This window comes from Pelecanus crispus, chromosome 3, assembly GCF_030463565.1.
Source record: "Pelecanus crispus isolate bPelCri1 chromosome 3, bPelCri1.pri, whole genome shotgun sequence".
In the NCBI taxonomy this organism is placed as follows: Eukaryota; Metazoa; Chordata; class Aves; order Pelecaniformes; family Pelecanidae; genus Pelecanus; species Pelecanus crispus.
Genome location: NC_134645.1, coordinates 11,732,741 through 11,760,023, shown reverse-complemented (window position 1 = coordinate 11,760,023; position 27,283 = coordinate 11,732,741). Strand labels below are relative to the sequence as shown.

The 27,283-nt window shown below is 42.9% G+C and overlaps 1 protein-coding gene across 3 annotated transcripts in view; it reads right to left on the bottom strand.

Moving 5' to 3' along the window:
* VPS54 (VPS54 subunit of GARP complex) overlaps positions 1–20,481 on the bottom strand; it is a 54,257-nt gene extending 33,776 nt beyond the window's left edge. For 2 of the 3 annotated variants that reach the window (XM_075706702.1, XM_075706704.1), the window contains exons 1-6: positions 20,401–20,481; positions 9,179–9,340; positions 8,077–8,318; positions 6,553–6,631; positions 3,091–3,125; positions 1,622–1,753 (exon numbers count right to left, since the gene is read on the bottom strand). In XM_075706702.1, coding sequence (XP_075562817.1) covers positions 1,622–1,753; positions 3,091–3,125; positions 6,553–6,631; positions 8,077–8,318; positions 9,179–9,314 — 624 coding nt within the window. In that variant the 5' untranslated portion in view covers positions 9,315–9,340; positions 20,401–20,481. The other variant, XM_075706703.1, reaches the window with a different exon arrangement.
* Positions 20,482–27,283: the final 6,802 nt, after the last annotated feature.

The following is a 27,283-nucleotide window of genomic DNA, read 5'->3' as shown; positions in this document are numbered from 1 at the left end:
ATGCCCCAGGTATGCTAAGCGAGGTAGAACAAACAGAACAAAATGATAGTACCTGCCTCAAAGAGCTTACAGTTCCAATGCAGGGTAAGACATGGAAAGAGGTAAGGAGGAAAAAATGTAAGGGGGAAATTGTTCCAAGTAGATCAGCAGCAGTCCAAAAGCACTAATAGCCTAAGTACATGTGCTTAAGGCAGATTTTTCCAAACCCTGTTGAAAAATAGTGCCTGGAGCGAAGGATAATTATGGCAGCAGGGTGCCTATTTACACATGGTAAGTGTAAACCTCGTGCAGTTCAGAGCCTTTAAAAAGTAAAACAAAAAATTTGAGCCTATTTCAATAACATGAAGCAGTGTAATAATTTGTTTATCAGGCATGTGGCTTTGGAGGCAACAGAACTGTTTGATACTCTTTAGGTATTTGTATCACCTCTCCAAAGCAGCGCAGCTCACAGCTATTCAAAGCCTTATTTTCACTCCACTGCATCAGAGAGGTCTCTGGGTCTCTTTCACTCAAAGTCCACGTTGTGTGTCCATCCTGCTGCTGCCAGGCTCACTTCACAAGTTTAAAGCACATGCCAGACACTGCTTTTTCGTCTTCAGACAGCAACTGCCACAAGAAACTCCAAAGAAGTATTCCTCCAACTTTAGGTGTGGAGGACAACCCAATGAAGGATCAAGTTAGCTTCCAGCAGAGTCTGCCTCTACCTCCTGACAGAAGGAGGGAGGAGGAAGAGGAGGAGGAAGACTAACACCTGGAAATTTGGAAACATCTTCCAAAAGATCTCTTGTTATTTTTTCTTAAGGCACCTCACTACTTCCCCCTGGCCCCAGCTCCCAAAAGCTTTAGTAGGTTAAACAGGAGGGAAAATGAAAGTTAGAAAATGGACTCCAAAATGATGTAGATTTTCTAAAAGCATTCTGTGAGTATTTGTACCATAAAAATGATTCATTATGGGATCTTCTACACTATGACTACATAACTAACAAAAAAAAAAAACAAACCCAAAACGACCAGGTAAAGACTTCTGTTTCCAATATGAAAGAAATAGTTCTGCTTTCATGCTCTCCAATGCGCTTAAGTCCTTTGTGAAATGCAAAAATGGATTAGTGCAGATGACATGACAATAAAAGGTAAGAGGAAGCTTCTGACATACAAAACCTTAGCATTTAGTATTTCTTTTAGCACAGAAACCACAGTGCCTTGAATCTGGAGTTTTCCTGAGATGCGAGAAAGCCACAGTTTTAAACAGTGTACAACCTCTAGCTTTCCCTTGTCATGGAACTGCTCTTCCTCCCTAACAAACAGCTAGCTCCACATCCCTGAAGTTCTCAATATATACCTGCTTAACTAAGTTTTAGTGGTCATGAAGAGCCAATTATTATGCCACACATAGATTCTTTTTTCCAGATTTGACAGGTACATTTATTTAGCAGGGGAAAAAAATTCTCCTTTGGTAAGATGCTTCCTGCATTGTTTACTAACAATCTGCAGCCTGATATACAATGAGAGATAACAAAGCCCACAACCGTGATGTCTCAACAAACAATGCAGAACAGCAGCAATGGAGTTTCTCTGTAGTAACAGCTGTGATGGATAATGACATCTTGTACCAAAGTTGTACCTTTTCTTGAAGTAACTTGGAGGAAGCTGCATCACGATTTCCTTTTCCACCAGCAGTACTAAAATGAGACCATGGTAAAACGGCATTAAATGTTAAGGAATCTTCCAAGGCAAAATCTGGTTTCATAAAAATCTGAAACAGAAAAACAAAAGAAATAAATGCACCTCTCTCACCCCTACATTTTCCTCCCCAGTTTAACACACCTCCTGTCTCATGAAGCTAACAGGGACCTTATTTGTTGATTTTTCAAAAACCAAATTTTCACTTATCCAGGCAAACAAATTCATTCCAGACCTTATAACCAATTTGCTTTACATCTTAAAAGCTTGTGTGATTTGACAAACTCTTGTCTTCCTAGAAGTCGAAGTCACAACTCCAAAATTACATAGGTTATTAAGCACCCAAGATGATCCAAACATCCTGAGTGTGAAAACATAGGCAGCATTAAACTGCAGGTGGGTCCTCTAAAGGATCAGAGCAAACGTTCTTCAATAGTAGGGGCATCCTACTGCTGATGTGCTCATTTCTGAGGCCATGGCTTCAACCAGACTGACGATCCAGCCAGCTGTCAGGGTGCAGCAAGTGTTGCCTGGGAGGGAACAGAGCCTCGAGCTGATCTCCTTTAGCACAGTGCAGCAAACGTGCTGGTCACAGAAAGAGTCAGTAACATGTAACACTAACTCTATATACCTCAGAGAACTATTAATCTAAAATTCTCTCTGATAACGATATTTTTACTTGACAAAATTGGCACAAACCTTGAGCTTCCAGGCAGACAGTAGTACCCTTTTCCCTGTATTTATGAAGTGTAATTTTAAAAGGTTCAACACAGACTATCGCATCACACCACACTCAAACATTCTTGTTTCCTGCACTTAAGCATTGCAGCGGCAGCTATTCAAGTAACAGGCTACATGACTGGCACAGAGATGCTGACCCATATTAACACCGTGACTTCTTAATGTACCTAGAAAAAATTATTCAGACTGAAATGGAATCTGGAGTTGTGTCTTTTGTCAACCTGTCACAAAAACCCCCACATCATATATGCTGCAAGCATATATGCAAGAGGGCTTTGCTCAAGGATTTAAGGAGTTAGACCTAATGCTGAGTGATACACTATGCAATATTCAAGCTTCTGCCAAATTCTTCAGTTTCCTTTTCCTCCTAGAACACAGAGTGGCTAATTTTGCCCAGCTCTGAGGTTTTAACTATTAAAGATGAAAGAATTAATGGCATTTGTATTCTACTTTAAGCAAGACAAAAATCAAGCCCACAGGAAACAACAACAGAAAGAAAGAAAAAGCAGATTGTTCTTAGTTGTTGTAAATTCCAAGCATTGCAGATCCTCTTGAGAATCAGCTCAATTAATCAGCTTGGTCAAAATTTATACAAAGTGAATACATTCATATATTCAAGACTACATGTGAGAAATCCTTATAAAAGCTTAGAGTGCACAGGAACCATACCTTAGGTACTTGTTCCAGATCTGTCCTGGATTTATCTAAAATTAAACAAAATACAGGTAGTCATTCATGAGCAAACAATGGAAAACAATTACCTTGTAACACTATGAAACCCTGTGAGGAAGTTTTCAAGACAATGGTGCCAGGTTCCTCACAGGAACAGACAGGGAACAGTGGTTATAAATTAAAATGAAAGGTTCTGACTGAACACAAGGAAAACCTTTTTCACCGTGAGGACAATCAAGCATTGCAGCAGGTTGCCCAGAGAGGCTAGATACTCTCCATCCTTGGAGGTTTTCAAGGCCCATCTGGATAAAGCCCTGAACAGCTTGGCCTGACCTCACAGCTGAGCTGGCTTTGAGATGGCAGTTGCAGTAACAACCTTCTGAAGTCCCTTCCAACCTGAAATATTCTGATTCTTTGAAACACACTGTTGTCCTTTGTAGTTTAGGTCTCATGCTCAGAGTATTCAAAGGTGCTTGCACTCAGCCGCTTTGGCAGCAAAAATGTTAGTCATAAAAAGCAATCAACTTAGCACTTCACATTCCTTAACGCATTGTTCGATCAGCAGGCAAGGGCCAGTAAAATGTCCCTCTAACATCACCCCAACTTTAATGCTCCAGATTGAAGCTGCCCATACAGTCACTTCTGCACAGCACCTGGAGGATGGATGCACAAAGGCTGGCAAGAAGAGTGAACGAGGACTCAGGACAGAGTCCTGAGCACACTGAGCAAGTAGCACAGAAGTAGCCCTTCCCTTGAAGTAAGCTGACCTGACAATTGCAGAGGGTAATATAGTTGAGCTGGAAAAAGAGGTGCATCGTTGCACTGCAGCAGAACTTGAAGAAAAAGCAAATTCAGACTTTTGGGGTTCAGCCAAAATCTCCTTTCATCCCCTACTCATTAATCTAGTGTGCATCATGAAGAGGGGGCACATTGCAGGCCAAAAAAGGTGAGAAATTTAAAAACAAGCCCATACCTCAGTTGGACAGTCTACTTGTCCCTGACAAACATGGTAAATGCTACATCAGCATTATCTCCCAAATTTCTCTCACCTCTTTGGTTCTTACTTTATGTGATTGTTTTATTTGTATTGAAATACAAAAGGCAACCTAGGAATCATCCTGCTGTCCTCAGGCTTTGGACAGACCAGCTCTTATGGAAGTGAAAGGCCAAGTCTTGTGGGCTGGAGTTAGACAGGCAACACTAACAAAAGAAACTATTGAAAATACAATTTCAGTTTACCAAAATGATGCTTCTACTAGAAACTGTCCGTCTATCCAAGAAGCTCCCAGTTACTTTGGTGACACAGTCATTTTCTCTTTTTAAAAACAAAAGCCACTTTCAAAATGGACTAAGCTAGGCCTGAAGAAAGAACTTTTATTTTGCAGTATGCGCCACAGACTCATTCAGGAACAGCTCTTTCAAAGTAACACCAGGTACAGAGAAACCCTACAGAAGGGCTTCCTTTTGCATGGAAAAGGAGGAAGAAAGCCAACTGAAAGAACTTGATCAAAAGCAGTAAACTACTGAATGCTTCTTGCTGCATTACCTGTAGACATTGATATAGACAAGCCTGATCAAACAGTGATTGGCAAATGAACCCTTTTATACTAACATTTTTGAGAAAATAAATTAAAATAAATTAAATATTAAAAGTTTGCCCCGGTTATGTTTCTCTTCCTTTTGCTTGTCTTTTTAATTTTGCCTCTTGCCTTCCTTTGTCCAGTTTCATATTAGCTGAACTACTTCCATAAAATCTTGAGACTCAATCTTGCTACATCTGCAGACACCAAAAAAAAGGTTGCCAGGTAGTCTTTGGTAACAGTAACCAGAGAAATACTAACCAGAGAACTGGCCAGAGTGGAACTTCACTTCAAGCCGGTGAAGGGTCTGGAGCATAGGCTTTATGAGGAGCGGCTGAGGGAACTGGGGTTGTTTAGCCTGGAGAAGAGGAGGCTGAGGGGTGACCTTATCACTCTCTACAACTACCTGAAAGGAGGTTGTAGTGAGGTGGGTGTTGGTCTCTTCTCCCAAGTAGTTAGCGATAGGACAAGAGGAAATGGGCTCAAGCTGTGCCAGGGAGGTTTAGATTGGATGTTAGGAAAAAATTCTTCACGGAAAGGGTAGTCAAGCATTGGAACAGGCTGCCCAGAGAGCACCATCCCTGGAAGAGTTCAAAAAAATGGGTAGACGTGGCACTTTGGGACATGGTTTAATCTAGTCTACCCTTAATTGGTTTAGTGTGGACTTGGTGATGTTGGGTTAATGGTTGGACTGGATGATCTTAAAGGTCTTTTCCAACCTAAACGATTCTATGATTCTATGATTCATGAAGTTCAGCACAGGAAAAGGCAAAGTCCTGCACCTAGAGAGGAATAACCCCAAGCACCAGTACACGCTAGGGGTCTAGCAGCTGGAAAGCATCCCTGCAGAGAGGGACCTGGGCTCCTGGCAGACAACAAATTGACCATGAACCAGCAGTGCACTCTTGCAGCAAAGCATCCTGGGTTGCATTAGGCAGAAAATTGCCAGCAGGTTGAGGAAAGGTGATTCTCCTTCTCCACTCAGCACCAGTGAGACATCTGGAGCAGTATGCCCAGTTCTGAGCTCCCCAGTACAAGACAGACCTAGACATACTGGAGCGAGTCCAGCGAAGGGCCACAAAGATGATTAAGAGACCAGGGCATTTTTCATAGGAGGAGAGGCTGAAAGAGCCGAGACCGTTTAGGCCGGAAAAGCTCAGGGGGGATCTTATCAATGTTTTTAAATATTTGACGAGATATTTGTGTAAAGAAGACAGAGCAGGCTCTTCTCAGTGGTGCCCAGTGACAGGACAAGAGGCAACGGACAGAAACTGATACACAAAAAATTCCATCTGAACATAAGGAAACACTTCTACTGTGAGGGTGGTCAAACACCGAAACAGGTTGCCCAGAGAGCTTGTATAATCTCCATCCGTGGACAAATTCAAAACCCAACTGGACACTGTCCTCCCGTAGGTGACTCTGCTTGAGCAGATGGGTCGGACTAGACCATCTTGAGACGCCACTTCCTACCTTAGCTATTCCGTGGTCCTCATGGCAGAGAGACAGGAATGGCCAGCACTACCATTCTTCATTGCAAAGTCAATAACTGTTAGAAATCTGATGCAAAAGTTTCAACAGATCTTAAATAAAAGGAAGTTAAAGAAAACACTGCCAGGGACATAATGACCTGCCACGAATGCAAACATGCCAAGGAAAAGTTTAAGAGCAGGTATCACAAGTGTTTTGACCTATAAAATATCAGCAGTGGTCATGAATACTTCTAGTCAACCATATCTGGGTTTTCAATTACTGTTCACCAGCAGCTATTTTTGCACATGAAGCCCTTGAGCAAGTAAAGGAGATGATCAGTATGTTATAGTAGTCTAGTCATTAAAGAAATTACTTTCTAACGACTAAAGGAAGGCTTTGACTGTACCGTGGGTGTGTAATAGAGTCCTGTCGAAGGTATGTTTAGGAGTACAAATATTCTTGCATCTTTCATGAACCTTCTCTCTCTGTAAAAGAGAAAATATATTAAACAATTACTCTGAAGCTTTAAAAAGATTTTTTTTCTTTGAAACAGAACATTCAGAACATTTTCAATGAAACATACTGCATTAGGCCAAATAATTATGACAAGTTCACAATAATATTTTTTCTTCTTAAAAGATCAGATGATGTTTGTCCAGGTAAAATGTAACATAGGTTGTAATTTTTGGTCTATATGTTGTTTTTTCAGTATATTTACATCTCAAGAGAAGATGAACACAAAAGTTATTGTAGAGGTGTAATAGCTTCTCTATATGAGATATAACCGTAGAGCAATTGTAATTACATATCCAAACATTTATTTGCTGTCTAATTCTGAAATCACACTAAGACACAATGAATGCTTTTTCATTGCTATATTAAATTGGATCAAAGTAGAAATTGCTTCCACATCTTACTCATGAGCACCCTGCTGAAGTCACGTATCTTGTTTCATCATGCTGAGCTTCAAATTTTATCCACGGTGTAAACAACACCAGAAACCATAGTGGTGAGAAATTATGTTTCTAAAGAACACCAATGTTAGCGAGACCTCTGCTAGAAGCTACATCACAGGTCAGTTCCTTCTTCCTAAAACCTTCTTACATTTTGCAGTCACTGCATTACACGCTAATGGATGAGCTCTTAAATGTCTTCAATGTCGAATATGTGAACTGATGGCAATAGTTCAGTTACAGACAATTCCCTTCCACATACTTTAACTACAATTTACATAAGTGACACTTCCTGCAGCTACTTCTGTAACAGCAAAAAAATAAGAAAGTTACAAACCAAGGAAGCAGAAAACAGTGGGAGACTTCTACATGTTCTTTCAGTTAAAAAAAAAAAAAAAAAAGAATACTACATACTTACTGACACCTGTATTTTAAGAGTTTGTAGAAGTCTCCTACTGGTCCTGGTGTCCTTAGATGTAGCTTAAACTTTCCTGTCACAAAAGAAATCGTCAAGATAATAGGCCCATTTATAGTTTAAGAATTTCACATATAAATGTTTACATTAGAGACTCTTAAAAAAAAACACCTCCAAACCTTGCAGCATATAGTCATGTTTTATATTTGATGCTAAGGTCTGAAAATGCTATGTTGCACTGTAGAGCCCAATCGTTAAACAATCCTTACAGAAAAAGGATTAATAATCAGAAAGAATAAAATAGGAACTGTAACCCCTGGTACAGAGCACAGGATTCAGAAATACAAATGAAAAAGATATGAAATTGCCTAGAGAGAATTTAGACAGCGTGTTCCACACTATGAATACCAAGATTATAAACCAAGAAATGACCAATGAAGAGTCAACAAGCACTGAAGAGCAAATTAATTATCAGCTAACAGGGATAATCTCTAATTAGAGGAAGGAGCTCAAATTTCTTTCTGGCCCTTAGTACTATGTGCATCTAATTTTGGGTTCTTACCGGAGTGATTTCCTGTTGGTATAATGCAAAATGTTCCTTGGTGATCTGTGGGAGGTAGAATGAAGGCGTGACTTCAGTGTCCACAAAGTCCACTCCCCATGTTTTTGTAAAGAAATCAGATTCCCGTTTTGCTAACCTAGGATCATTTAGTGCTGCTGGGAGATTGACTTTGGAATGATAAATAGTCCATCTGTGCTGATCCACAACTAGAGATGGGCTGTCACATAAATTACTGGGATCGCCTGCAGCACAAAAGACAAGACAGTTTGTTAAGGTGAGAAACTGAAAGTTGTATTTTTGCTAAAATGTGTTTCTTGAGCAAACCATGTTTCCACAAGTGGATCAGAATTATCTATGCAAAAGACACATGATATTCTTCTTTTGCAACACTTTTACTTGCATTTCTTCTATCAGATTAACGAACGCAAGTTTTGAACGCAGTGGTGTATTCACACTCATTAAATATATTTAGCTCAACAACATTAGTTTCTACTGAAGAAAAAAAAAATTCCAACCACAAACATATTTTTAATAACCTGAACTTGATCAGAATAACAGTTGAAATTCCTTAGCATTAGATTTCTTAATTCTTAAGATCCCACCCCACCTACTCCTTTTTATAAGCTAAGCTTTACTATACCACACCAGCTATAACTGTGACCAAAACCTGGTTTTACAATAGCACTAGAGACTTATGACAGTGCTAGAGACAGGTCCTGGTCTCTTGCTTCCCACTGCAAGAGGGCTGGGGTGTTTCACAGAAGTAATGCAGCTAGACTCGAAGCACACTGGACAGGTCTGTTACAGGCTCTGACAGAATATACCCTCTTCTTGCATGTAGTATGGATCATAGCTATATAATGTGGAATCACACAAGCAAGATCCCATCTATAATGTGGACATCTGAAAACAAGCTGCAAATAGAAAGGCTCTCCCATTGCTCCAAAGGGACACTGGGTGGTATAAAGCAGAATTACAGCATACTTTGAAATAACACCATGGCTTAGTACACTACACCCAGTGTACAAGAAAATTTGACTGAACAATTGTAATGGATTAGCAAATTTAACTGCATTTTCACTCTCCTTGACACCAGTATTACCTGTAGGTTCCTTGGGACACACATCAGGCAGCGACTGCACAGGTCGAAAACGTTTTGTGGCATCCATTTCCTTTCTAAAGAAAGCATCACTGCTGTTTGACTGAGGCACTGGTGAAGAACTGTGGCTTGATGCCATTGCATAAAATCACCACTCGATAAAAGCTAAATAAGAAACAATAAATATCAAGGCTTTAATAAACTTCTGGTTAGGGATTGTATCAAAACAATAACACTCCATCAGCTATATAGTTTTTTTTTTTTTTAACTGCAACACTATGCAACACTAACGGACACATTTCAACAGCAACAGGGGAAAGTTTATTTTAAACACAAAAATAACACTTGTTCTTGCACACAGCACCGATAAAATCATACATTAAAAAAAAAAAAAACCAAGAGGTCTTTCAGGCACTTCTGCCTTTCTATTGCCATAGCTATTGCAGTCACAGTGCACGCATTCACAGTGGAACTTCCTCACAGATATCAGGAAGCTCAGGTAGACAAATGCATAGCCTTATAGCCTTCAACCTCCTCTTCCCTCCTACCTACCTACTGTCCTCATGACTGCTGGGAGCAGATCACCTTTTGCATCTGCAGAGCCATGCCACACTCAGTGAGGTTTAACCACAGGGCATTACAGGCTGCAGTGAAAAAGCTAACGAGTGCAGGTGGGATATTCTGTGCCCTCACTTTGTTGCGCTGCTTTAATGTTACAACCCCAGCAACAGGAGGTGCACCATTTCCTCCAAAGGAGGTCTGCAACCTGTGTTCACGATTCAGCCAAGCCCAGCACCAGCTACCCAGATACAATATCATTAATTATTTACAGTAATTGAAATCATTATCACATTTCAGACAAATCAGAATCTGAAGAATACAAGCATACCATGTATATCAGAAAAGAATGAGCACATACTATGCATAGAACATAGACATCTTTTATCACTTGAATCAGGAAAATTGGCAATTCAACTTCTCATGGCTGTCTAGTAAAGTAAACTACAGTTTATTTCAACATAAAAAGCATTTGCAGAGATAAGACAATTAAAACACAGATCAAAAAGCGCTGGAGTAAGAGAAGTCCCATTAATTTTCAGTTGAATTTTAAGCTCCCAATTTTAAAAAAAACAAAACCCTTAAAAATTTTACACCAGGGCTGAACAACATAATCTGTTCTTTCCACCTGTAAACAAAACTGCATTTCTATCAATGTATCTGTTGAGTCAGTGGTAAACTACAGAACTATTATAAGTTTGAGAGTTTATTAAAACATCCCCATAATGTACAGCTCAAAGAGTGCCTGTTCAAAGGGACTGATTTGAATCCTCCCCTTTAAGGAGAAATAAACACATCTAGCAAGATCTTAGCATTTAACTACCAACCCTTAAGGGACAGCTAAATTACTTACTATCCTGTGAAGGAGCACAAAAAGATAAAAGGCCTATTTTATCTTCAATCGTTGAAGCAGGCACCAAGGGATGACTGTACATCACTGTGTCAACTTCTAACAGCATCACATATACTACAGCAAATCTCATTTGGAAAAGAAAAAAAAGTTCTACTTTCTAAAGGAGGTTAGAAGTGTCCTAGAAAACAATTCTAAAGACAAGTTAAGGTATGTACAGCTATAACAGAGCATCCCAATGAACGGGCCCATAATGACTAACAAACACATATTCTGTCCATTGGGTACTGTTCCTGATGTTCACTTGCCTCTCTCCCTTTCCATCAAACAATGCAGCAAGACAAGGAGAATAACATGCTTCCACTGTCATTATTTAGAAGTGACTTTTAAAAGGGGTAAAAATAGTCCACTAGAACCCTTTCTAAAAAGGCTGCAGAAGGACTGAAGATCTGTCTCCCAGTTTTTCTTGGGAGGGGTTTCCCTTCCTTCTTATAGTAGAAAAACTTACTAGTCAAGACAGAGAATGGGAGCACTAATGGAAAACTGGAAGTAGTCAGGAAGTGGAAAAACCTTCCCAGGTATCTGACAGACAGACATTCTTTAAATATCATAAAGCATCAGTCTCTCTCCCCAAAACGCCCCAAAGAAAACTTTTTTACTACAACTTCTGTTACATGTTCATATTTTTATGTTCTTCCCTTGACATTTACAAAGCAGCTTTTTCTTTATAAAGCTCTTCCCTAATGTTTTGAGGTGGTTTTGTGAAAAATCTAGTTTATGATAATGACAGAACTCTGCCATTTTAGCATTCTTAAAAGACATACCCAGTGCTAAGTTATAAAGATCAAGTGTCCTAATGGCATTGTGGTTGTTTAACCCCAACTGGCAACTACAGCCACTCGCTAACTCCCCCCACAGCGGGATGGGGGAGAGAATCGGAAGAGTGAAAGTGAGAAAACTCATGGGTTGAGATAAAGACAGTTTAATAGGTAAAGCAAAGCCCACGCACGCAAGCAAAGCAAACTAAGGAATTCATTCACTACTTCCCATTGGCAGGCAGGTGTTCAGCCATCTCCAGGAAAGCAGGGCTCCATCATGTGTTAATGGTTACTTGGGAAGACAAAACGCCATCACTGTGAACATACCCCCCTTCTTCCTTCTTCCCCCAGCTTTATAGGCTGGACATGACACCATATGGTGTGGGATATCCCTTGGGTCAGCTGGGGTCAGCTGTCCCAGCTGTGTCCCCTCCCAGCTTCTTGTGCACGCCCAGCCTGCTCACTGGCGGGGTGGGGTGAGAAGCAGAAAAGGCCTTGACTGTGTGTAAGCACTGCTCAGCAGTGACTAAAACATCTCTGTATTATCAACACTGTTTTCAGCACAAATCCAAAACGTAGCCCCATACTAGCTACTATGAAGAAAATTAACTCTACCCCAACCAAAACCAGCACAGGCATACAGTGAATTTATCTGCACTTGGAACTGCTTCAAAGTTCTGTATTTGCAGTTTTTCTCCTGAAGGAACCTCTGTAATATGGCACACAGTCTGCTCTAGCCAGATGTATGAGCACAAGACAATTTGTAGAAAGCACTGAAATCTTGTACTCTTGCTAGCAAGTCTTTCATTAAGCCTCTTTCCTTTCCCCATAATGAGGTATTGCCTGAAAGTATATTCTAAGATATGAATTGTCTCAACTACATAAATCTCAGTGGAGAGAATGCTAACTGCTTTATGCCAGTGTAAGATTTAAAATAAATTTAGAAGACAATTTAACACTGAAGACTGGCTCAATACCTCAACTTTTCAAAACCAAATTATACCTACCCTTGCACAGGTATTTTTACTACTTATCACCATAAAATATTCAGATTGCCTTTGTACACTGACAAGTCTTAAAATTGAATGAGAAGAATACAATAAAATATCAATGCAAGCAGTGACCTTCATACTATTGAGCGGATTTCAACAAGATGTAAGGATTCACAGGCAGAGGCCTTCTTAAGTGGCATGCAATATGATGCTGTACTAAATTATTCATAGTTAACAGCTATTCTAGTAGCCTCATAAGTCAGGACCTTATGGATAATTAACCTCAGTGAACAGCCACATTTGCACAGAAATAAACCCATCTGTACTGCCCAAAACCAGGCATTCTTCAAACTGCAGTCCTTAAATTAGCCAAGTAAGTATAGGTTCAGAAAGAAAACTGCACAGAATTACCTGAATTAAATTGAGATTACAAAGGACTATGTGACAAGTCTATATGAAGACAAAAATCCTGCCCTACACGAGCCCTTCTGTGTACACTAACCTTGCAGACAACAGAAAAATAGTTTCATTCATTCACCAACAGAACAGCCGTTCCTTGTGCTACACTAGTAAATATTCTATAAAGAAATGTATCTATAACCAGCCTTCTAAATAAGCATTTTTAAATATGCAGATATATATAAATTCACTGATTTAATCCTATTACAAAAAAATGAAACTCAATGTTAACATAGAACAAAACTGCTGCAGAATATTTTAACTCATTCAATTTAAAAGCAAGTGAAATGCAGGTAAATGCAGTTATCTGCACAAGCTGTGCAGAATGAATTATGAAATGGTGAGTCCCCTGAGCCTCCTACTTAGAAAAGCATATGTGCAGCAATAAGAATATGCAACTGTGTAACTTAATGACATCAATATTTAAATTATATACAATTAAAACTGGGTTAGATTAACTCTGTTCTCCCCAGTAATCACCATAATTTACTCACATTTTGTCTAGCAATGTCTATTAAATTAACACAATAAAAAAAACTTTAGTGGTTAGATAAAAAAGTAACGATGGAAATACTTACAGGATTACGACCATATTTGCAACATGCCTTCAACGTATTAAATCTATTTTGTACCCACTCTATTAATTTCCTTAGTTTAAAAAAAAAGACATTAAATTACACTGTCACTGTAATGACTTAATATCACTGAAGTTAAGCATTAAAAAAAAAATTTAAAAATCAACCACTGTAACAATGAAAATAGCTTCTATGATATGAATTTATGGTATTCTTACAGTCTGAACACATGAAGATTAATATTTCATATTCAACAATCTTACAGCTTCCTCTTTAAAAAAAACCCTTGCTCAATAATATGCTTAGGAACTATGGTATGACACAGTTGTATGACATACAGCATGGAATAAAATTACTGTGATGACAAATGTAATAACCACATGCCTGGATACTTTATAGTCAGCAAAGTAGAAGATCTGTGCAGTTAGTAAGGCATTAATCATATGAATTTTAAGAAGTTATTTCTGTGATGACTACTCTCTGACTCGAGTTTCACACCTGAGGTTTCAGCAGTTAAAAGAGCAGCACAACAAACAACAAAGCGTATTACTCAGAAGTAATTGCACAGGACGGTTATAACTCTTGAGCATGTGCTTGTTTTTCTAAGTATTAAGACTTGCACGAAGTTCTTCAAAAACCGCCTTTCCATATTCTGAGCGTTATTTGCACACTTTTGTTCTTCAGATTGTAAGTCTTTGCTACCCAAACATCCAGTATTATCTCTATATAAACATGATATTAGAGAAGGTGCAAACTAAACCTCGCCTATTCATGGATATTAACTTCATATTTCCACATTTTTGGGCAGTTTTCCATTTCCATTATCAACCAATTTTCTATTTCATACTTAAGGTAACAGCTTTACATGAGTTAACCATTTTTACTGGGAATTTTCATGGGCGTACACTTCAGTTTGTAAAGGGGTAATTTGTGCTGACAATACAAATTAGAATGTATGAAGCCAGTGCAATCCCTGCAAGGTGCCTGAAGTAAGTCTCAATTTATGCACTGAAGAAACCCATATTTTTCCTTTCTCTGTGCTCTCCTTTCCAAATGAGAATAAATCTACAACCTACTAGTAATACCTTCAACTTAAATTAGTAGTTTTGATAAGTTAGCTGGTACTACAAGGCGCACCCAGGAACATGGAGCTTATTAGCTCCAGCCCTTCATACAATTCATAGAATCTGCTCTCCAACCTCGACACTGGCTTCAAAAATAGTGACAACTGAGAATCAGAGAATCATAGAATCGTTTAGGTTGGAAAAGACCTTTAAGATCATCCAGTCCAACCATTAACCTCACACTACCAAGTCCACCACTAAACCAATTAAGGGGAGAGTAATAATTAATTTCATGTTTCCTGGCTTGGTGGCTGGATTAATTTTTTAATGAAAGTAAAACTAGGAATCACTAAGGTTGGAAAGGACAACTAAGATCATCTAGTCCAACTGTCAACCCAACACCCCCATGCCTACTAAACCATGTCCCAAAGTGCCACGTCTACCCGTTTTTTGAACACCTCCAGGGATGGTGACTCCACCACCTCTCTGGGCAGCCTGTTCCAATGCTTGACCACTCTTTTAGTAAAGAATTTTTTCCTAATACCCAATCTAAACCTCCCTGATGCAACTTGAGACCATTTCCACTTGTCCTGTCACTAGTTACTTGGGAGAAGAGACTGACACCCACCTTGCTGCAACCTCCTTTCAGGTAGTTGTAGGGAGTGTAAGGTCTTCCCTCAGCTACAGAAGAGTTCGGGGATGCATCACACACCAGCACACCTCCAGGATCAAGGATAACACTTTGCCTGGAGGGTTTCCCAGGCTGGCGCCAGCAGGCAGGCTCCATCTCCAAGGAGGGACGCCCAGGCCCCCCTCCCCAAGGGGCACAGGCTCCCCTGCTCCGCATGGAGCCCCCTCCCACCCCGGGGCTGGCTGAGGTGGGCGGGCAAGCGGCAGTAGTCACCCTTGGACATGTGTTCCCTCAGAGGCACTAAGCACCCAGGAGAAAGAGCCCAGGGCTTCCACCTGACTACACATCACTGAGCAAGTTCTCCTTGGAGTATTCCACATTGTCTGCGATGAGCCACACTTGGACACCACTAAGTACTTTTCAAGAGGTACGCTCTGCATCCCAAAGCTAAGGCAAGAAGTTTGTCCGTGAACAGAAATGGCATGCTAAAGTCCCTGCTGCTTTTCATGGCTTTGTCTGGCAGCAACAATCAAAATATTGTAAAGTACTGTTCTGGTTACCCAAGACCCTTTGGAATAGAAAACCATCAGAAGCCACCCACAAGTCATGCTAAAGCAAAATATTTCACCATTTCTAGAAGAAGTGATAAATACCAGAGATATTTACTAAGGAAAAGGATACCTGAAACATAACTAAAAAGGAAAAATGCACAAAGGATTCCTTCCAGGACCTCAACAGCAAACAATGTGCCTGTTGTTGGACTAATATATTTACTCCATCCTCAAAAGTTTAGGTTTCCCACTCTATTATTATACAGCTCTTTTTGCTAAACCAGCAGCATTTAACCCTGTAACAAGGAAACCATGGTAAGAGCAAAGTACACACCACCTTTGTAAGACAATGTAAACCAGCCTGGACTAACACAAGCTTTCAATTTCTTTCAACCACCTAATTCCTCAGGCTGAAATTTCCACACTTGCCCCTGTGCCCCAAGGCAGACACCCCTCTTTCAGCAGGGGAGCCAAGAAGGTTAGCTTTCAGCAGAAATGTTTAAGCAGTTTCAGAGAATGAGGTTAAGGCTGCAGAAGCTGTTCTGCTAACTCAAGCTCTTTCTGAATGCCTATTTCCACCCTGGGGTTTTAGAGTAGGAAGCAGATGATTGTCAGGGGCGTGATGAGGCCAGAGATGGAGGACAGCTGTGACTTGTCCCCATGGCAAGACACACACTCCAACACCAAACCTCCTTACACAACGTGGAGAGAAGACTGTGTCAGCCCGGCCTTTCTGAAAGCCTAATAAACATACATATATTTGTATTCATGAACACGTGTATTTCAGTGCATTCTGAATGGTATCCCAAATCTCATGTTCCCACACTGAGGGTATACCTTCTCTGCAAAGTTAGCATGAGTGATGACCATCCAGATTAGCCTTGCCGGGATAAAAGCAACCTGACAAGGAAGCTATATATGGGACATCTGTGTTTCTCATCAGCCCTGTTTAGCCACATGTGCTGTTCACGACCCAGCATATTCAGTAATTCCTTAGATGGCGCTGATCTGAGCCAGACTGTGCGACTTTCTCAGCAAGCTGCATAACGGGGACCGTGGAAAAGCAAGAGCACTTGAATAGCTTAAAGAGTAATGCCACCACCCTCCCCTTATGTCATCTCTTTCATAATGCCATCTGAAAATGCTCTCCTCACATGGGGAAATAGGCAAGGAAGAAAGTAATCTGGCTACAAAGAAAGAACAGGACAGCTGCATCCCCACTGCAAAGCACTGTGGGTAGACTACAAGGCCAAGGGAAAACAGCATCCAACTTTCATATTATTGTATTTCGGACTGGTTTCTTTTACTCTCCCCAGCTGAAGTCTCCTGAACAGTAGATGTTAAAAAATAATAAAAAGAAAGCTTTAGTTGAGCTTCACTTCTTTAAATAAAAGAATAAGATCCTCTGAAAAAAAAACCCATCACTGGCCAACACATTGTTGTCTGAATGCATGTATGCATAAGTTATTTAGAATAATACACAAGCATAAATATTTTGTCAAAAATTGGAAAGCAATTTATCTCCCTATAGACTAAACTATCTTAAAAGTAGTATTTCACTTTTATTCAGGTACTGAATAAAATAATTAAATGAAACATCTGTGATATACCCAATGTAAATGCACTTCCTCTCATCCGGAAACCTAACTTCCCAATGATGAACACTAATTTGAAATTGGAAGGCAGCTTTTGTGCTGGAGGAACTGACCTTCCTACAGCTATTTAGGTCATTAAGCATCAAGTTCTTCCATGCCAGGGGTGGGAGAATCATTCAAAAACAGTTAACAAAGCAGTAAAAATACATGTCAGAAAAGAAAAGGCCTCGTGGTTAGTTGCCCACACTATCACACATGATGAGAGTAAAATCTTTTTGTACTCTCTTTTTTTTGAGGCATCAGCATTACAGTAAGCATTATCCCCTCAGAAAATGGTGAAATATGAGCATCTCATATAGCTCCACAGAGGTACATGCAGCTGAACAAAGATCAAGGAGTCCTGGCAGGCGTTCCAGCTAGAAGTCTGTCAAAGGCAGACACCACGGAGCAGTGACATTTTGAGGAAAGGCAGAAGAACTGCACCAGCCAGAGCAAAAATTGTAACACTAAGGTCCTGACTTTACAAAAGGAGTTTGACAGAAGCTGACAGCAATTTGCATCAACAGGAAGTTTCCTGTTCAGGCTCTCCATTTGCTATCTTCAGTGAGGTTAGGCTCAATTTGTTAATCTGAAACAAATTTTCTAAAAATGTGATTCTTCATGAGAATCATGTCTTCCCAAAGCGTTACCAAAGCCCTGAACAGCTGAAAGTAGCTACGAAAGAGCCAAATAAAATATTTAATAGTTCTGACATTATGCAAAAAGCTGAGACCAGGGATTATCTGAAAGCAGGCACAGCATACCTCATAGCAAGTCTTTATTGAGCGGTCTTGACATAGGATGCCAGTCCACTAGCAGGAGGCAGTAAGTCACTCTGTAGGGCAAGTACTCAGCAAACAAGACCATCCAAACTTTACCTTGGTGAGCACCAGATAGTGCCACCCATGTCTGTTGATAGTTCTTGCGGTGTTAATACCTGCCCAACAGAAGATCAAATGATCTTCTTTTCTACTCACATAACTTCCTTTATATCCCTCAAATAGCTTCCATTTACAAGAAGAATAAATATTTCTATAAATGTAAAAAAACAGTATGGTTATGCTACATTTACAATGCCAAAAAATAAAAGGAAGGCCTTACACCGCTGCTTACAGTAAGTGTGTAAAACTGATGGGAACTCTCTGCCATATTGCAAAGCACCAGATACGCTACTCCAAGTCTAATAACCTATTTTAAACACACACACCCCCACATCCAAAGTGGCTCCTTTTTTGTTTTAAGAAACAAAGAAATAAGAAACAAAAAGAAACAGATTAATAGTTGAAATAGGCTAACTGTTTCTCTATCCAAAGATGAGTATTTTGGAACATCTGATCTGTAAATAGCTCTGCCATTTTTGAGTTTGAGGGAAATACATTAAGGACTCTTTACCTTTTGAAAAGAATACTCAGGTTTTTTTTAAAACGCAGGTGAGGTGGGTGCGAAAAGTTAAAAATATGGGGAAGACAAATCTTAGATGTGCTGGTAAATATTTCTTTGGACTTAATCATATGAGGCCCCAGAAATATATATGCAGAACATCCATTCATGATCACCCTTTCTCTCTTTAAGCTATATTCATAAAACAAAATGAGGAATAAACAAAATAAAGTGTAAAAAAAAAAAAAAAAAAAAAGAAAAAAAAGCAGAAATCAAAAGAAAACTGAGCCTTCCAGAAAACTGGAAGAATGATAACACGTTTGTGGCCCTTTACCCTTCTTCTTGAGAAACTTGCAGCTCCTTATTTCCCCAAAAGTCTTGAGAAGGAAAGCAGAAGTGGCTTCTACACAGAGTTACCACCCCGAAAAGAAGAAACGTGACCTACATGATTCCATTTCCCAACTTCTTCCCACTCAAACTGCCAAAGAGTAAGCCTGTGGTCTGCTTTCTCCACTCTCTCTAGCAGCTCCTGACACTTCTCAGGCAAACAATATTCCTGTTCAACCTTGGAAATGTATGTCCACTTCTTCTCCCGTTAAGTTTGTGCTGTCAACAGGAAGGCAAAATTGCTCCACAGATGCACCAGACTCCTACTACAGAGAAACACAGTACTGAAGACACAGGGACACCCAGAACAGATCCTATTACTGGCAAATGGGATGGGAGAGGTAGAGCTGGGTCTCAGTGTGCCTTCAGACCTCACTAGTGAGGCTGCCCACACGATTCACAGAAGCTTTTGCTTAGACAGCCGTAGATCTCCTGTCAATTAGTTCATTTTAGGCATTGTTTTCCTACCCAACAGAAGCACCGTCCTATGCCCAGAGGATTTTGGAACTATAGCTTTTGTCTATACTACAGTTTGGGAAAGAGTCACGCTGGCTCACAGGCTAAAGTAGCAATTATTGCAGCCACTACAACAATTAACGTACTGCAGTCAGGTTTTTTAGTAAAAGTGTTTTTTCACAGGGCCGCAAAGCAGCTGTGGTTGCACAGGACCACAGCTGCACAGAAGTCCACAGGACTTCTTCCTCAGGACTCCATCAGGTAGGGTATAGGTAAGACGGTGAAGTCAATACAGCACCTGTGCTTTAAAATTCTCAAAAACATACGTGCAAATCCGTAATCAAGTAAATATTTTTATGTACTTTAAAATAGGTACTTTACACATTTGGGATCACTCGATGGTCTGTAACAGAAATCCTAAGTACTTAGAAAATATAAGAAAAACAGAGAAGGAAAGGAGAATTAGTACTAAGGCCAAAACTGGACCGTCAAAGAAAGAGAAAGTTAATTTTTTGTTGAAAGTGCAGGAGGTCAAACACAAGCGGGTATTTCTCTCAACAGCACATACCGTGTTTGAAAAATGACGGTAAGGAAAGGTAAGAAACAATGTTTGTCTACACACGAGATTTTAGGATCGCCTATAAACCCAGCAACCATCGCAATCCTAAATGGATTTTGGGACCAACAAACCCTTTAGCTCTCCACATCCCAGTCCACCCCGGTTGCCATTAACATGGCTGTCATGTGCCAACGATACAAAGAAAAACCCCAAATACTTGCTCCAAGCGTTACTTCGCCGCGCCAGCGCCGACTGCTTACAAAAGCTGTGCCGGACGAGCACGGCACCGCCGCGCGAGGAGCCGGCCGTACCTTAGCGAGAACACGCTGGGAGTATCTCAGGGAGGCCGTCGTCATATCTCTCCCCGTCACATCACAGGGAAAACTGCCCGGTCTCGGAGCTCGGGGACGGCGCGTCGGTGACCTGCAGGAGAGAGCCCACATGAGAGAGGGCCGCGCTCGGGGCAGCCCGGCGAAGCCTGGCTTCGTGCGGACGCTTCCACACACGCTCAACGCCTCCCTGCCAGGCGCAGGCACCGATGTCAGACGCCGCCCGTTTCCCACCGGGGGGTTACCATGGAAATACCAAACGCAAATTTGCGGAAAACGGGGAGAACCGGGCGGCATCCCCCCTGCGCCTCCAAGTTGGCCGCCCCTTCCCTCACGCCCTCCTCTCCTCCACACGCTCCAGGCCGCCCCCCGGCCCTCGCCCCGCGGAGGGCCCGGGCCGCAAAGACAAAGGGCACCCGGCAAAATTCAACTTTCCCGGCCGCTCTCCGGGAGAGCCCCCCGGCCGCGGGCGGAGGCGGGGAGGCACCTGCGCCGGCGGCCTAGCGGCGGGCGGGCGGGCGGGCGGCCGGGGAGCTCCCCGCTGCCTACCTGCGGCGCCGGGCGGGCGGCGCGGCCTAGCGCGGCGCCTCCGCGGCGACACGTCGCTCCCCCCCGCGCAGGGCGGCGCAGGGCGGCGCAGGAAGCGGCCCGAGCGGCGGCGGCAGCGGCGGCGGCGGCGGGAGGGGCCCAGGCACCGCCTCTCCCCGCCGCCCGGGGGAGGAGCCGCCACCGCGGCCGGCGGAAGGGGCTGCCCCTGCCCGGCCGCGCTGGGGCTTGCGGTTCCGTCCCCTCGGGAGCGGCTCCGGCTGTTGCTGCGGGGCCCGCCCTGGGGGAGGCTGCAGGGCTGAGGTGCCGCCGTCCCACCCGGGGCGGCGGGGGGGACCGACCCGCAGTGCCCGCCGCCGTCCTGGGCGTTGAGAGGCTCCGCAGCGCTCCACGGCCGAGGCGCCGCCATTTGAGAGGCCCCACAAGTGCTCCGCAGCTACGGCGCCGCCATCCTGGGGTGCGAGGGGCCCCACGAGTGACTGACGGCCCGGGTGCCGCCACCTGAGGGGCCTCACAAGTGCCCCACTGCTACAGCAGCACCTTCCCCGGGGGTGAGGGGCCCCGTGAGTGCCCCACGGCCAAGGTGCTGCCATTTGAGGGTCCCCACAAGTGCTCCACAGCTGCAGCGCTGCTGTCCTGGGGTGTAAGAGCCCCCATGAGTGACTCATGGCCAAGGTGCCCCTACATAAGAGGCACCACGAGTGCCTGAAGGCTGAGGCACCATCATTTGAGAGGCCCCACAAGTGCCCCACAGCCAAGGCGCTGCTGCTTGAGAATCCCAAGTGCCCCACAGCTACAGCACCACCATCCCAGGGCATGAGAGCACCCGCAAGCGCCCCACAGTCAAAATGCCACCATCCTGGAGCGCAAGGGGTGCCACAAATGCACCCCAGCAGTGCCCCCGGCGCGGGGAGCAGGGTCTCCTCGGTGCCACGGAAGCCTCGTGGCTTCCCTCCATGCCAGCGGTGAGCAGGGGAGGGGAGCCGCAGCAGCCAGGCTTGGTGTCGGCAGCTGCTTCTGCACGGGTTTCGGCCATGGCTGCCGCGCTGCGCAGCGGTGGGGAAATTGTGCCAGGTGGCCACGGTCACGCTCAGAGACTTTAATCAGGCGTTGTACCCAGCAATCCACTGGTTGGTAACTTCTTATTCAGACTTATATTTTAGGCTGTAATTCTTCATCAGGCCGCAAAAGATGCTGAAATACAGGGAGGCGTTAGGTCCCAATTAAGCAATAACAGCCTCATGCCTGATTGTGCCTTAAACACACTTAAATTTCAGCCGTGGTCCTGTGGCAGTCAACAAAAGGTATCAAAATACAGGGAGGCTCACTAATTAATAGCAGTAATTCCATCTGAGCTGACGAGCAGAGGCACGTCAGCACGTGGCTATGGGCTGCATGAATGCACATATGTGGAAATCCACGGGTTCACACCTTAGCTCAGTAACTCAGTTCTGTCTCTGCCCCTGCACTGACACCAGGCAGACTGCTGTCACCCCAGCGTGGCTGAAGATGTTTTTTTGCTCCTTGGTAGTCGATGTTGACAGTCGTTTGTTGGGTACGATTTGTTTTGCAGACTCTGGACCAATACATCACAAACAGCTGTCACCAGGATCAGGTGCCTGGGAGTCACAGGGACTCTTTGGTGGCTTCCTTGAGAGATGTGTCTGACCTGACCATGTTCACTCTTTGGCTCGGGATGCTCCTTTGTCAGGTAGCAGGCTCCTGTCTTCAGCTTTTCTCTTTTCACTAATATACTAATGGCAACAGAAAACTGCTGACACCTGTAACAACCCCGTACCAGTCGCTGGTGCAGCAGGCTGGGCTTTTTACAAGAGAAGTAATGAGTTGTAGATGCCGGAGAGATATATACATGCATACACACAAAAGATAAATAAATAGCAGGAAGAAAATATAAGAGAATTGTGGAGACACTTTGTTCCCCACACAACCCTGCATTAAGGATGTTATCTGCTTTGTTCATTCTCTTGGGGAGGCTGCATGTTGTCGTTGCAGTATCCCATTTTATTCCTCCTGTCAGACCTAGTTTGCAACATGGCAAAAGGCTGCATCAGGCTGAAGATATGCAGTAGCATCGCTGCCATGGGCTGTGAAAGATTTATCTCAAAGAATAACCAGATTTGGTACATTTAAAGCACAGACCCATCAGCAAGCAAGCTGTTGTACATCCCACAGTAGAGGCTGTGGTTTTAGGTGCACGGATGTTGTGCTCGCAGGGTGAACTGCATGCCTCTGTGTCACTTCAAGGCTGTTTTTTGCTACTGCTTTGCCTCCAGCAGCAAGACTGACACAGGTAGTCACACATGTGTATTGCTGCTGGTATCACACACCTGGGCTGCCATTTCCAGTGGGACTACGCTCCCACCTTGCATTAGCATGGACATGAACATTAGGCTGAGTCACAGCTTTTGGACCCAGACATGGAACCTCCTGGGTCACAACTGTTGTGGGACCTGCTGTCCCATCCAGCACACAGCTATCTTCCTGTGGGGTTGTGGAGGTCAAGTCAGCTGTTAGCTCTGCAGACCTTAGGACACTGCAGAAAGGAACGCCTGATACAAGTAGGTGGGAGGATTTCATTATCGTTTACCCTCAGAGGCCAATGGAAATTTGTGGCTGCAGTTTTCCTGCTTTCACTGCTTAATTTCACTTTCTCAGGCCAACACACATCTGGATGCACCCATGGGTGCCCAAGTTTCAGATTGTGAAACACTGAGTAATGCCATGGAGCACAACTAAGGATCTTAAGATGCCTACCTTGCAGTTACTTCCCTCTCACTTCCCTACCTGCAAGGCCCTGGGTGGCCTGATACTACGAAGCAAAACAGACTCATCCGCGGTCCACATGGAAGCATGTGAATATGGTGGAGATCAGTCCAGGACCCTTCCCTGAGATAATCACAGCCTCAGCCCACACGTCTTGTGGCCCTAGTTGTGCAACGTCACAATTTATTGAGGGCACGGGCAGCACCTTCGACTCCCTTTTATTTACAGTATGAGTATGGCTGTTTTCCAATAAACAAAATATTCCAGCCCTGTTTGGAAGTGGTCATTTCATGCCCAGATGGATGTTTGGGTGTTTTTGTTGTTGTTGCTATTGTTGATTCACGTTAACACCCTAAAGCTGCAACGACTGGAGAGTGAAAACTGTTGCTGTGGATCCCAAGCTTTTTGCATCAGAATATTCCTGGCAATTTTTACATCTTTGTCACTCACAACTCACACAGCACCAAAGTTTTCATTGCAAAGCTTATTGAAAGCACAGCTTAACGTGCTCTTACGTGGACTGAAGTGCTGGCTACTTAGCCTGGCCTGCTGATTGCCACTCATGCATGTGTGACGGTCTGGGACACACTGACGTAGGCTGAAATAGCATTGTTTGCTGCTTTGCATGCAAAATTGCAATGAAATCTGATCTCTTGTCTTACCCTGCAAGAGGTAACTGGTTTATGCGATGAGTTTAAAGAGCAGAAAATGTGGCACTACCACAAAGAAACACTAGTTTAATTAATCACTATTACTTCATAACTGTTGGCTTCTATGTCAGTGGTCATCATCACCACTGTTGTGCTCTCTTTACATCCATTCCACCTTTCCTAGATATGCTTTAGAAAATAAAGATGTACCTTCTCATGCTTCAAAATACCTTTCTGGAATTAATATCAGCTCAGCACAGCTCACACAGGCTTTACTGGAAGCTGGAACAGCAAAAGCAGTAAAAAAAAAAGTGAAATATTAAATGCTTGTTAGGAAGCCAATGGGAATTTCCCTCCAGCAACCTGCAAATGTCACTCACAATATTTTCATAGCATCTTTTCCACTACCTGGCAGAAATCTCTTTGTCCCCAACAGTCTCAGCCATGTTCAGACTACAGGCACGTATTCGACATGCTTCTCATGGGGAAAACGTGGTGGATTTTTTTTTTTTTTTTTGCTTGGGGATCACATTAGTTGGAGTCTATCTGTCTTCTAATCCCTGGAACATGACATAGTTGCAATGAAGTGAGAGATCAGAGCATAACTTAAAACTGATCGCTGTATATAGATCCAGACTGCAGAAAGACTGAGTTTGCAGAATTTACTCAACGTGGATAAAGTCAATGAAATCAGAGAGGCTGTGGGAGGGATGGAGGCCATGTCAGCCCTGTCCTCCATTGTGCTCCTGTTTTGTGGTACTTACTGTTGTCTCAGACGAATGTCCTCAGCTGTGTGGGAAAAGCCCTTCCCACAGCCTCAGTGGAAAACCAGGTTTCCCCTCTCCAGCCCTGTGGGTCAACCTGAGGCTGAAGGTGAGTGCTGCAGGGTGGATACTGTTTTCTATGCCTCCATTGGGTGAATCATGGGCTCATACACTCACTACTGCAATGTGTCTGGTCCTGGTCCGCAAACTGAGCCGGAGCCAAGTCCAGCTGTGCAGGACTGACTTCAGTGCTCAGCTGGTGAGGTTCAGATCTCTGATCTTGAAGCATCTTCACCCGAGTCAGGGAGACACCCTGCCAGGTTAATCTCAGTCACCACTCAGAGCAGCTTTAAAAAGAAATTTTGCATCACTCGCTTAGCATGAAATTACCTTTATGTAGAGCTGGACTTATCCCTCAGTTGACATTTGCCCAGGAAGTACTGATCTGGTTGAAAACCTCAGGTCTGTGTTTCTCTTTCACCAGAGAGGTATATTCATATCCACAATGATTAATTGTGCCAGAGAGGCAGGGGAAAGCTGTACCCTTTAGCCATGTGCCCTCCCATGACCTTTAATATCTTTCCATTGCAATGAAGAGAATTTTGTTATCTGGTTACACAGGGAAAGTAACAAAATCTTTGATTTTCTGCCTTATGCTTCATTGACGTTATCTCCAAGTTAAATGTTTTTACTGTTCTGCTGCATTTTGTATTAACAGCAAAGCCCTTTGTTCCCCTTGGGAAGAATAAACTAATGCTGCATCATACTTGTGGACCAGAAGGAAAGGGTGACAGACATGCAGTTATGTCCTGCTGCTTGCTTTTCTGACCGTCATCTTTTGGCTAAACACCACGGTGGCAGTAACAACGCCAGTCCAGCCCAAGATACGTCCTCCCCGATTTCTAGTGACTTTGAGAAGAAAGGCTGGTTTAAACCATAACAAACTTCTCCAGAGCATGCAGCGTGGCTGGTCTTGTGAACTCTCGTATCTGCAGCCTGAACGTGCTGACAATTCTCTGCAGATAAGAACGGCCATTTCTTTACAAGCAGAGTTTGGTGAGGAAATTGTGAGTCAGTCAACCATAGTTCACTTGACGTGTTGTCTATCTACCTCTTCAAGTACAACTTATGTCCATAAAGTATGCTTTTACGGTAATTCTTCTGACTGTAAGATTTCAGTTATCTCTGCTTCCTACTAATTGCTGAGGGCCACGTCGGCTTTGCAGGAGAATGACTCAGCGCTGCCGGTGTGTTACAGTGCCCTGGTGATATAAAACGACAAACATCCTTATTCCTGTGCATGTGGGACATAGTCCTACGCAGAGTCTCCTAGGTAAACAACTCCAATCCCCAGCAGTTTTAGCCAGGAAAATTTTTCTACCACTACTTTTTCAGATGTGTGAGTTGAATTGGCATTCTTGAAAAACAACAGAAATATGTCAGGGTTTTTTTCTACACTTACTCTGGTTCAGGAGTCTTCTGCGGAGTCTTCCTGGAAAAGAAACAGAGGAAACAGTGGGTTTTGTGACGTAGAAAATAAACAGTAAAAAGAACAAAGTAGCGCGACATTTTCCCAGATATGACAGAGTGCAAGAGACAATAAAAAGTAAGGACATGCGTATTACTGCTTGGTGGCAGAACTGGTAGCCAATTTTTGTAAAAGCTGGGCTATTTCTAGTAATGTCTGGGCTCCTTTCTTGGGATGTTATAGTGTTTTAGAAGGTCCTTGCTTGCAGGGTCCTGGTACTGCTAACTTTCAGAAACTTTCACAGAAAACCTTTGCTCAGCTTGTACTGAAAGTAAAAAAAAGAACAAGGTATTGGGATCCATAAGGAATATGAGGGAACATAATGATTAAATGTAGGTAGAGGGGCAGGTCCCCCAGGAATCCCGTGTGTAACGGGTAGTCTTGTCTCTAAAAGAGCAGCATTAAACAATTATAGGAACAGCCAAACATTAAGGCAAAGCTGTCCTTGGAGGAAGCAAGGGATATAAAAGAAATATGTAAAATAATAAACACTGCAGAGAAAGCAGATGGAGGGTTTCTGCTTTTCTTGTCTTCAGTGATGTGAAAGGATATTAAGACTGAATTTTTCATGCCAATAGTGGGGAAAACATTTC